This window comes from Lipotes vexillifer, unplaced genomic scaffold (genome assembly GCF_000442215.2).
Source record: "Lipotes vexillifer unplaced genomic scaffold, Lipotes_vexillifer_v1.1 scaffold408, whole genome shotgun sequence".
Lineage (NCBI taxonomy): Eukaryota > Metazoa > Chordata > Mammalia > Artiodactyla > Lipotidae > Lipotes > Lipotes vexillifer.
Window position 1 is genome coordinate 2,148,895 of NW_006787469.1, and position 13,057 is coordinate 2,161,951.

The 13,057-nt window shown below is 39.9% G+C and overlaps 1 protein-coding gene across 1 annotated transcript in view; it reads right to left on the reverse strand.

Annotated features, from left to right (window-relative positions):
* The window catches only part of RAD51 (RAD51 recombinase), a 38,257-nt gene that overhangs the window by 6,301 nt on the left and 18,899 nt on the right, over nt 1-13,057 (reverse strand). Inside the window, exons 3-5 of the mRNA XM_007460173.1 lie at nt 11,861-11,978; nt 9,877-9,968; nt 2,760-2,854 (exon numbers count right to left, since the gene is read on the reverse strand). Of these exons, the coding sequence (XP_007460235.1) occupies nt 2,760-2,854; nt 9,877-9,968; nt 11,861-11,978 (305 nt within the window). The remainder of the gene's footprint in view (nt 1-2,759; nt 2,855-9,876; nt 9,969-11,860; nt 11,979-13,057) is intronic.

Consider the following 13,057-nt stretch of genomic DNA (forward strand, 5'->3'; position numbering starts at 1 on the left):
CATATATATATACAGTAAACATACATAACATAAAATTTACCATTTTAATCTTTTTAAAGTGTACAGTCCAGTGGCAGGAAGCACATTCCCGTTGTTGTGCAACCATCATTACCATCCATGTCCAGAATTTTTTCACCATCTCAAACTGAAACTCTGTACCCATTAAACAATAACCCCCCATTCTCCTCACCCCTGCCCCTAGCAACCACCATTCCACTTTCTGTCTTAATGAATTTGACTGCTCTGAGTACCTCATATAGGAGGAATCATACATTTGTCCTTTTGCAACTGGCTTATTTCACTTAGCATAATGTTTTCAAGGTTCATCCATGTTGTAGCATACTGTGAGCATTTCCTTACATTTTGAGAATAATTTTCCATTGTATGTATAGAGGACATTTAGTTTATCCATTCAACTGTTGATGGATACTTGGGTTGTTTCTACCTTTTGACTACTGTGAACAGGGCTGCCATGAATACTGGTGTGTAACTATCAGAGTCCCTGCTTTCAATTCTTTTGAGTATATACTCAAAGTGGAATTCCTGAATCATACTGTAATTCCATGTTTAATTTTCTGAGGAATCACCAGAATGGTATCCATTTTTAGTTAACTTTCATGTATAGTGTAAGGTAAGGTGGATATCCAACTACATTAATTAGCATCATTTATTGAAAAGACTATTATTTCCTCCACTAAATTGTCTTTCACCTTTGTCAAAAATCAAGTGACTATAAGTGAAACAGTTTTTTTTTTTCTTATAAATTTATTTATTTGGCTGTGTTGGGTCTTCATTGCTGAACAAGGGCTTTCTCTAGTTGCAGCGAGTGGGGGCTACTCTTCATTGCGGTGCGCTGGCTTCTCATTGCGGTGGCTTCTTTTGTTGCGGAGCACAGGCTCTAGGTGCGTGGGCTTCAGTAGTTGTGGCATGCAGGCTCAGTAGTTGTGGCTCATGGGCTGTAGAGCACAGGCTCAGTGGTTGTGGAGCATGGGCTTAGTTGCTCCGTGGCATGTATCTTCCCGGACCAGGGATCGAACCCGTGTCCCCTGCATTGGCAGGCGGATTCTCAACCACTGCACCACCAGGGAAGTCCCAAAACAGTTTATTTCTGAACTCTCAATTCTGTTCCATTGATCCATATGTCTATCCTTATGGCAGCACCACACTGTCTTGATTACTGTTGTTTAGAGTAAGTTTTAAAATTGGGAAGGCTGAGACCTCCAATTCTGTTTTTTTTCCTCCCAAGAATGTTTTGGCTATTCTGGGTCCTTGACATTTCCATATTAATTTATAATCACCTTGTCAATTTCAGCAAAAAGTCCTGGTGAATTTCAATAGGCATTGTGTTGAACTTATAGATCAATTTGAGGGGAGTTTTTTTTTTTTTTGCCGCACCTTGGCTTGCAGGATCTCAGGTCCCGGACCAGGGACTGAACCTGGACCACAGCAGTGAAAGTCCAGAATCCTAACTACTAGGCAACCAGGGAACTCCCTTACCATTTTAATAATATTGCATCTTCCAATCCAAGAATGTGGAATGTTTCCCTATGCAGATCTTCAATTTCTCTCAGCAATGTTAGTTTTCAGTGTACTAGTCCTTTTTTTAAAAAAAAAAAATATTTATTTTGGCTATACCGGGTCTTAGTTGTGGCATGCAAGATCTAGTTCCCCGACCAGGGATAGAACCCAGGCCCCCTGCACTGGGAGCACGGGGTCTTACCCACTGGACCACCAGGGAAGTCCCTAGTGTACAAGTCTTGAACTTCTGTTAAGTTTATTACTAAGTATTTTATTCTTTTTGACACTATTGTGAATGGAATTCTTAATTCTTGAATTGTTCATTTACAGTGTACAGAAGTACAATGGATTTTTCATATTGAGATTGCATCCTGCGACAAACTAATTTAGTTCTAGCAGTTTTTTGTGTGTAGTTTCCTAAGGATTCTCTACATACAGTATCATATCATTGGTGAATAAAGATACTTTACATCTTCCATTCCAATCTGGATGCCTTTTATTTCATTTTCTTGCCTGACTGCACTGGCTAGGATCTACAGTACAATGTGGAACATAAGTAGTGAGAGTGGAAATCCTTGCCTTATTTCCAGTCTTACGGAGAAAATATTCAGATTTTTACCATTAAAATGATGCTAGCTGTAGGTTTTTTGTAGATGCTCTTTATCAGGGGATCTGATAAATGTTCTATCCATTATTGAAAGTGAGGCATTAGTCCCCAGTGAGCTTGAATTGTCTATTTCACCCTTCAATTATATCAATTTGTGTTTCACATACCTTGGGGCTCTATTAGGTCTCTACATGTTTACATTTGTTATATCTTCCCCATGAACTGACCTTTTAGTTCTAAAACGTTCCTCTTTGCCTCTATTGATTTTTTTTGTCTTAAAGTCTATTTTGTCTGATATTAGTACAACCACTCCAGCCCTCTTATGGTTACTGTTTGCATGCAATATCTTTTTCCCATCCTTTTAGTTTCAACCTATTTGTGTCTTTGAATCTAAGTGGTTCTCTGGAAGGCAGCATATAGTTGGATCTTGTTTTTTATCCAGTCTGACAGCAACTCAGATTTTTGACTAAAGAAGCATGTTTTTCTCTAAGGAAGGTTATTCTTTTGAAACACACATATGACTTTGGGATACAGAGCAATAAGAGAGAAGAGACACCCTTCAGCCAGAACAGCCCTGGCAATCACTACAGTGACATATGGAGCCATATTTCTCTCATCTGATCCAGTAACCTACCTCTCAGCCACTGCTAGCAGCCGTTCTGGCCTAAAGGTACCCTCGGTGTCAATGTACATGGCCTTTCCTTCACCTCCACCTCGGTCAATGGGAAGCTAGAGAGAAAAAGAACAGTGGAAATGACACTGTACTTCTAATATAACTGACCAACTTCCTCATGATGGGTCTATAATTCCTCCCACCCCCAATAAAGCAAAAGGAAAAAACACTTTAAAATGACAATCAGAGGTAGGGAGGAGGCATTCACTTCTGATAGAAATACAGTTAGTAGTAGATATGAGGCTCATTGTATCCCATAGAGTCTAGCCAGAGTTGGTGTGCTTGGAAATATAGACCAAAGTAGGTGACAAAATTCTTTAAAAAAAAACTTCTAATTTTTTAAAAAATTCTATGACTGTATACCAACACACAACCGATCAATTCTCTCAAGACAACAAACATTTGGAAGATCATTTACTTAGCTTTAATAAGTAAGAGACCCTGATCCAATACCCAATTAATTTTAGCATATGCAGACCACACTTACACTTCACTTTATTGAGCAGAGTTCATTCCTTAGGGTTGCTGAAGGAGACTGGAAATACCCCAGGGGCAATCTAGCATGTCTACAGTATGAGCAAGAAAGAATAAAAAGATGTTTGCTCCAATTGTACACACAGATGTTAAAAATGAACAAAAGCAGAAAAGGAAGAATACGAAGAATTTTAAAAAAGGAAAGAAAATGGAGGAATGCCATGAAAACTGTCTTATGAGCTCCTCAGGGAAATCTGTTTCAGGCTACCTATCCCATGCCAGACACCTTGAGTTCTACAGATTTTAAGTGAATGTTGCTAAAGTGTAGTTTCCACCCTTGAAATCTACTTTGGAGCCTAATACACCTTTAAATTCTGAGGAAAATCCCTCAGGACAGTTTACATTAAGTGCCTGGTAGCGCCAAAATTTTCTTTTCCTATTTCTGAGAAAATGTATTTTTTCAAAATTACGAAAGTACTACATGCTTGTATTAAAAATTCAAACAATATAGAAAAAAGTAAAAAATTGAAAGTTCTACTTTATCACTCCCATCTCCCACAGGACTCCTCTTCCAGATCACTTTCTATACATTTTCATACAAACACTTTTTGTGTGATTCTGCCACTTGCTGTGTGAACCTGAGAATATTAATTCTCAGTTTCTACATTTTCTATAAAATGTAGATAAAATCTCCCTATGGCACTGTTTTGAAGATTAGATAATTCATATAAACTGTTTAGCACAGTGCCTGACATACAGAATGTACTTGGAAGACTTATGATATCCTCCACCTCTTAGGGCACTGATTTTAGCATATACTCAATTACAGAAAGCTTTGTTAATTTGGAAAGGGGGAAATGATTGTTATCATTATGCAGGTTGGCAGATAAAAATCTTTCAAATCTTAGGAATCCATGAAAGGAGCAAAGGATATGTATATAACAAAAGAGGGTCTTGATAGAGGAAATGTTTAAAACCACTGGCCAAGGGGACAGAAAGCAGAAGCTGCCTCAGTTTGGGGGGAGGAGAAAATCTTCACATTCACGGGGCTAAGTCCCCAGGAATTAAGATGAATGAAGTTCTCCCTTCTCTCACTTTCTTGTATCTTTAGTGCTAGCATGCGAGGGAGTTCTTTTCCAGCTAAATAGACCTCCTTGGGAGAAGGGAGGCCATGAGTGGCTGGCATGGCATTGGTAGGCCGACTGACAGCAGAGAAGTGGACATGGTCCCAGGGTATTGCTGGGCCAGTCACAAGGGGATGGACTATATGCTCTGCACCCCACTGCATTTTGTCTCCTCCACCTCACCCTCCCAGTGCCACTTCAGCCATCTTGTGTTACTGGGCTGGGACACCACCAAAGTAGCTATTTTTAATACCTGCTTAGTACCATAATTTAACTCTTCCTCCTATTTTGTAATGATGCAAGTTGTTTTGAACTTTCACCATTTTATAATGCTATGGTGTAGATTCTTTACACATTTATTCTTGACTATATGTGAAAAGTTCTGTAAGGCAGATTTTCTGTCAAGGGCATGTGCATTTAAAATGGGTACTTATGTTAAACTGTCTTCTCAGAATTTTAAAATTATTCTAGAACTTTGAACAAGCATGGGCTATTCATTTTTGTAATCTAAGTATGGCTCCCAACTTTATGTAACTTCACTATTAGACAGAGATCTAATACATAGTGGGGTTTCGCTTCATTAAGTTGAAAAAATGTGAGGTGATAATGTTTAGATTTAAATAGAAATCTAACACCCTCTCTATACCTCTGGTTCCAGCTCTTAGGCTGGTGACATGTAATCCTTTCTATTATTAATGAATTAGAATTGTTTTTCTCTGAAAAAAATATCAAAGATCTGTAGTTATTCAGCCAACTGTGAATGTTCAGTTATTTTTATAGAGAGGTATGTTTATTTTAGAATTTTCCTTCAGTTTATTAATAGGCATTATTTGACAGCTTAATAAACATTTCCAATATAGGAGTCTGTACAACTTAAGAGCATCAGTGTGATAGGCTGAGTTGCCATGGCAACTATATTGTGTAATGTACTTGAAATATTTATTCCACATGAATCCTTGTCAAAACAACATGGGGTGGGGGGGGCTTCCCTGCTGGTGCAGTGGTTAAGAATCCACCTGCCAATGCAGGGGACACGGGTTCAAGCCCTGGTCTGGGAAGATCCCACATGCCGCGGGGCAACTAAGCCCATGCACCACAACTACTGAGCCTGCGCGCCACAACTACTGAAGCCTGCACCTAGAGCCCGTGCTCCACAACAAGAGAAGCCACCACAGTGAGAAGCCCCCGCACTGCAACGAAGAGTAGCCCCCGCTCAACACAACTAGAGAAAGCCTGCACACAGCAACGAAGACCCAATGCAGCCAAAAACAAAATAAATATAACAATTTAAAAAAAATAAGATTAAAAAAACCCAAAACAACATGGGGAAATCATTTCTATTTAAAAAGGTCACATATCATGTCAAATGACCCATGTCTGGGTGATATTTTAAACACTCCTATTTCCCTTTAGCTAACAATTTTCTAATGGTGCTTTGGGCAATAAGCCATAGCTTCTACAGCTTACTATACCACTCTTCCTCTTCTCATTGCTTCCCCTCTTATCCTAAAAGTTCTCCTATCCTCCTAACTCTTTTTCTACTAGGAGTTTTATATGAGATGGAGCCAACAAGGCTTAGGTCTACTTGATACTGGAATCCTAACGTGGCTGTCATATGGTGACATTTTGGTTGCAATGAAAAGATCAGTAGAGCAACTGAGGAGAGAAACATAATTAAGATGACAAGTGAGAAAGGAAAATGATGAGAAAAACAGAAGACCATCAAGTTGGGCCTCTAGCTATTAGATAAACTTTTATTCATGAAGAACCAAAATATTTTCCTATCTCAAGAAATGGCGGGACTTCCCTAGTGGTCCAGTGGGTAAGACTCCGCACTCCCAATGCAAGGAGCCCAGCTTCGATCCCTGGTCAGGGAACTAGATCCTGCATGCATGCTGCAACTAAGAGTTCACATGCCGCAACTATGACCTGGTGCAGCCTAAAAACATAAATAAATAAATATTGAAAGAGAAAGAAAGAAATGATATTCACCACTTCAAGACAGAAGTATTGACTGATGGACATATCTGTAACATGAAAAAATGAGGAGACAGATTTTCTTGGGTTCCTATCTCAAGAAATGGCGGGACTTCCCGAGTGGTCCAGTGGGTAAGACTCCACACTCCCAATGCAAGGAGCCCAGCTTCGATCCCTGGTCAGGGAACTAGATCCTGCATGCATGCTGCAACTAAGAGTTCACATGCCACAACTATGACCTGGTGCAGCCTAAATACATAAATAAATATTGAAAGAAAGAAATGGCATCCACCACTTCAAGACAAAGTATTGACTGATGGACATATCTGTAACATGAAAAAATGAGGAGACAGATTTTTTTGGGTAACTTCATAAAATCAGTCTCATAATATTAGCCTCTGCATATATATGTGTTTCACTAAAATGTGAACCCTACCCAAGACACAGGATCCTAACAAAATCCATATATATTTTTTTTATGGCACATACCATCTTTAACTATAGCACTGCATTACAGTGATGTAATAAACATTTTTTATAAAGTGCTATTTAAATACAGAATAGGGCTTCCCTGGTGGCGCAGTGGTTGAGAGTCCGCCTGCCGATGCAGGGGACACGGGTTCGTGCCCCGGTCCGGCAAGATCCCACATGCCGTGGAGCAGCTAGGCCCATGAGCCATGGCCGCTGAGCCTGCGCATCTGGAGCCTGTGCTCCGCAACGGGAGAGGCCACAACAGTGAGAGACCCACGTACCGCATGCATGCATGCATAAATAAATAAATACAGAATAAATTATGAAGGATAATTCATAACTTGTTTTATAAGGGAAAAAAACACAAAAGAGAACAATTTATATTTGATGTTTAAATTTATAAATGAGTTCCAACAATGACTGTTATTTTGTTGAGATGATAAGAATTCACACTGAATGGAAAGATACTAGGAAGCCCCCTCTGTCATAATGATAAAAGGAGGCAGAGGGCTTCCCTGATGGCGCAGTAGTTGAGAGTCCGCCTGCTGATGCAGGGGACACGGGTTTGTGCCCCGGTCTGGGAAGATCCCACATGCCGCGGAGCGGCTGGGCCCGTGAGCCATGGCCGCTGAGCCTGCGCGTCCAGAGCCTGTGCTCCGCAACGGGAGAGGCCACAACAGTGAGAGGCCCGCATACCGCAAAAACAAAAAAAAAACAAAAAACAACAACAACAACAACAAAACTAAAAGGAGGCAGATTTCCTTTCAGTTATTCTCCAACTCCATCAGTAAGTTTGCCCATGGGAGAAGTGAGTATAATCTATCTAGATTCAAATACAGATAGTCCCCAACTTAACTATGGCTCGACTAACAATCTTTCAACTTTACCATCGTGCAACAGTGATACAAATTCAGTAGAAACCATACTTCAAAATTTAAATTTCCATCTTTTCCCAGGCTAGCAATATGCTGTACAATACTTTCATGATGCTGGGCAGCAGCAGTGTGCCGTGCTCCCAGTCAGCTGCCTGAGTCAAAGGGTAAACAGCTGGTACACTTACAACCATTCTGTTTTTCACTTTCAGTGTAGTATTTAATAAACTACATATGAGATATTCAATACTTTATTAAAAAATAGGCTTTGTATTAGATGATTTTGCCCAACGGTAGGCTAATGTAAGTGCTCTGAGCATGTTTAAGGTAGGCTGGGCTAAGTTAACAATGTTCAGTAGGTTAGGTGTATTAAATGCATTTGTGACCTATGACTTTCAACTTACGATGCGTTTATCAGGATGTTACCTCATCGTATGTCAAGGAAGATCTGTAATGCCATTTTGTTCAAAACACCTCAAACCACCATCTCTAATTTTGAACTCATCTTTCCATAAAACTGTCTCTCTCTCCGAAATCCTTTTTAGAGTTTACCAAAGTAATACATTGTTGGGCTGAGGGGTATTTTTTATTGTCATTTGTAGCAACATGCATGGACCTGGAGATTATCATACTAAGTGAAATAAGTCAGAAAGAGAAAGACATACCACATGATACCACTTACATGTGGAACCTAAAATATGACACAAATGAACCTATCTACGAAACAGAAATAGACTCAAAGACATAGAGAACCAACTTCTGGTTGCTGGAAGTGGGGGGCGATGGAGGGGTGGTGGGGGGAGATGGATTGGGTGTTTAGGATTAGCAGATGCAAACTATTATATATAGAATGGATAAACAACAAGGTCCTATTGTATAGCACAGGGAACTACATTCAGTACCCTGTGATAGGGACTTCCCTGGTGGCCCAGTGGTAAAGAATCCACCTTCCAATGAAGGGGACATGGGTTCGATCCCTGGTCAGGGAACTAAGATCCCACATGCCGCGGGGCAACTAAGCCCACCTGCCACAACTACTGAGCTGGTGTGCCTCAATGAGAGAGCCCATGTGCCGCAAACTACAGAACCCATGTGCGCCCTGGAGCCCGCGCGCCGAAACGAAAGATCCCGCATGCCTCAATGAAGAGATCCTGTGTGCCGCAACTAAGACCTGACACAGCCAAAAAGAAAAAAAGAAAAAGAAAAATTAATAATAAATAAATATTAAAAAAATATCCTGTGATAAACCATAATGGAAAAGAATATGAAAAAGAATGTATATATTAGTATAACTGAATCACTTTGCTATACAGCAGAAATTAACAAAACATTGTAAATCAACTATACTTCATAAAATCAATTTTTAAAAAAAGGTAGCTGGGTTTTGTAGTTTTGATGTGAAGAACAGGTTAGGTCATTTGGCTAAGAGTGAGGGTTGAGGAGAAGCATGAAGGCTTGAGAAGAAAGGACAAAGTATGAGATAACTGTCCTACTGAGTGGGAAAAAGTCTGCCTGAATTCAACCTTTTTCAGAGGAGAAATTCAGGAGGTCTGCCAAGCAGTATCAAATGTTAACTTAAAGTCTGTCATCTTGAATTTAAAGTGACGCCGATCACTTTATGTTAGGATTTTTCTCCAGTATGATCAGCTACTTGGGAGCAGGCACTGAAAAGACAGATAGGGTTTATCTAGGAATGGCATCTCTTCAGATGGGGGATGTAAATCTGAGGGTATCTGTAAAGGAATGACTTTAACGAAGAATCATTTAATGATGAATCATACAATATAAACTAGTGAAGAGGGCAGGTGAAGCCAGGGGAGGCCTAGTGGTTGGTGAAGTATGTGAAATTAATAATCTGAAAGTTTCTACGCTGTGGAAGTTTTGCAATAGCAGTCTATCTTCTAACTAGCTAGAGTATTCTTTTTTTTTCTTTTTTGGCCAAGCCACGTGGCATGGAGGATCTTAGTTCCCCAACCAGGAATCGAACCTTGCAGTGGAAGCGCAGAGTCTTAACCACTGGATGGCCCGGGAAGTTCCCCTAGCTATAGCATTCCTGAAAACAGTGAAAGTGCATTTTTTGCCCACGCTAACAGATGCTTGCTAATAACAGGAATCAACACATTCTTGCTGATCTGATTAGTTAGAGCCCCAACAGCTCACCTGGCATGTTACAGCCAACGTATGACAGATCTGGGTCTTCCCAGTTCGGAATTCTCCAAACATCTCTGTGATGGATCCAGTCTCAATTCCTCCTAATAGAAGAGCAATAAGAAACACCTCTTAGCACAATACAAATATTTAGAAACAATCATCATAGAAATGTCCTAGGGGGACTTCCCTGGTGGCGCAATGGTCAAGAATCCACCTGCCAGTGCAGGGGACATGGGTTGGATCCCTGGTCTGGGAAGATCCCACACGCTGCAGAGCAACTAAGCCCGTGCACCACAACTACTAAACCTGCACTCTAGAGCCCACAAGCCATAACTACTGAGCCTGCGTGCCACAACTACTGAAGCCCGTGTGCCTAGAGCGGATACCCTGCAACGAGAAGCCACCGCAATGAGAAGACCACATACTGTAATGAAGAGTAGCCCCCGCTCACTGCAACTAGAGAAAGCCCACATGCAGCAATGAAGACCCAATGCGGCCAAAAATAAACAAACAAACATATTTATAAAAACAAGAAATGTCCTAGAAGCTCATCAGAAAGATGTTTACATAATTTAGAACCCCAATTTTCAACAAGCAGTAATTTTAAAAATACTTTTTATTTTGAAATAATTCTAGATTCATAGAAAATTTCAAAGAAATGTAGAGAGGGCCTGTGAATTCTTCACCCAGCCTCCCCCAATGTTAATGTTTTACATAACTATAAATACAGTATCAATATGAGAAAACTGACATGGATACAATCCACAGAGCTTATTCAGATTTCTCCAGGTATATATGCACTCATTTGTGTGTGTAGTTCTATGCAATTTTATCACATCTGTAGCTTCATTTCACTATCACCACAAATCAATATACAGAACTATGCCATCACAAGTCAATAAGAAGTCATTTCAAAAAATAAATTATAAATAATATCTAATGTTTACCAAATGTCTCTTGTGTATCTGGCATTGTGCTATGTATTTATATATATATCAATTCATTTAATTCCAATAACTTATAAGGTAGGAAGTCTTTTTTTTTTTAATAAATTTATTTATTTATGGCTGCATTGGGTCTTCGTTGCTACGCACGGGCTTTCTCTAGTTGTGGTGAGCGGGAGCTACTCTTCGTTGTGGTGCACGGGCTTCTCATTGCAGTGGCTTCTCTTGTTGTGGAGCACGGGATCTAGGCGTGTGGGCTCAGTAGTTGTGGCCCATGGGCTTAGTTGCTCCGCAGCATGTGGGATCTTCCTGGACCAGGGTTTGAACCCACGTCCACTGCATTGGCAGGCGAATTCTTAACCACTGTGCCACCAGGGAAGTCCCGGTAGGAAGTCTTTTTGTCCTCATTATGAAGATAACAAAATCGAGGCGTAGACCACAATAAGTAGTTTGCACCATGTAATACAGCCAGTAAATGCTGAGGGGGGAACAGGAGAGAAAGCAAACGCTCAAATTTGAGTGTGATTCCTGAACCCATGCTATTTTGTGCCCTAAAAAAAAAGGAAACTTGAATGATCGAATATTTGGGGAAGCAACAAGGACCAAATCTAACTCTGCAAAAATTTAGGACAGCAGTGCTTTCAAAAGTTCAAAACCTTTACAGCTTTCCATAAAGTCCTGGATTAGTGTGCACTACAATGTATTGATACTACAAAGTAGTATTCAAGCATGGAGTGTTTTAACCAGTCATCAGATTTTCTACCTCGTGGTAGATAAAGGGTTATAATTATTTCTTTAGGCAGAGGGAGCTTACTCTCAGAATGCAATATTAAATGGAGATTAAATTATTTAATTGGCAGATAATTTTAGTATTTTTTAAGTCAAGTACCACCCTCCAGCGGTCTTCCTTCTTCAATGTGAATACTTCTCCTTATTTCTTAATTCTATCTAACACATAAACCCGACCCAAATATTTTATTTAGTTATATTCTATAACCTGGATGCTTTGCTAACCACAGTTCACAGCACAGGATAAGGGATTACTATACCTTGAAGTAGTTTGTCAAGCTCTTTGGAGCCGGTAGTAATCTGTATGATCTCAGACCGCCTTTGGTGGAACTCAGTTGCAGTGGTGAAACCCATTGGAACTAATTTAGCTGCCTCAGTCTGGGGAAAAATAAGAAATGCCAAATCGATGAAATACGCTTAGTAAAAACCAGGCATACAGTGGGAAGAGATAACATCTAACAAAATTTCCAGAATGATCTCTCTTTAAAAAGTTATCAGGCTTCTCTGGTGGCGTAGTGGTTAAGGATCCGCCTGCCAATGCAGGGGACACGGGTTCAAGTCCTGATCTGGGAAGATCCCACATGCTGTGGAGCAACTAAGCCCGTGCGCCACAACTACTGAGCCTGTGCTCTAGAGCCCGCGAGCCACAACTGCTGAAGCCCGGGAGACTAGAGCCCATGCTCCACAACAAGAGGAGCCACTGCAATGAGAAGCCCACGCACTGCAATGAAGAGTAGCCCCCGTCTGCCGCAACTAGAGGAGGGCTGTGCACAGCAATGAAGACTCAATGTAGCCAAAAATAAATAAATAAATAAATAAATTTATAAAAAATAATAAATAAATGCATTCACAAATACATGGAAATTAAACATTACATTCCTAAATAACCAATGAGTCAAAGAAATCACAAGGGAATTTAGTAAATTCATTGAGATGAATGAAAATGAAAACAAAACATACCAAAACTTATGGGATGCTGCAAAAGCAGTGCTTAAACGGAGATTTATAGCTGTAAATGCCTATATTAGAAAGATCTTAAATCAATAACGTAACCTTCCCACCTTCAGTTACTGAAGAAAGAGCAAACTAAACATAAAGCAAGAAGGAAGAGATAAAATGTGAGTAGAAACTAGTAAAATAGAGAATAGAAATACAATAGAGAAAAATCATCGAAACCTGAAGTTGGTTCCTTGAAAAAATAAGCAAAATTGATTAAAAAAGACTCAAATCACTAAAATCAGACATGAAAGAGGGGACATTACTACCAACATTACAAAAATAAATATATGGCAACAGATGAGATAACTTATAAGAAATACAGAAATCCCTAGAAAGACACAAACTATCAAAACTCACTGAAGTAGAAAAAGAATCCAAGTCCAGGCCCCAAATGATTAGCTGAGCTTGAATCTAAATTCAGTAAAATAAATTGTTTGAGTCGGAAGGAAGCGGGGGGG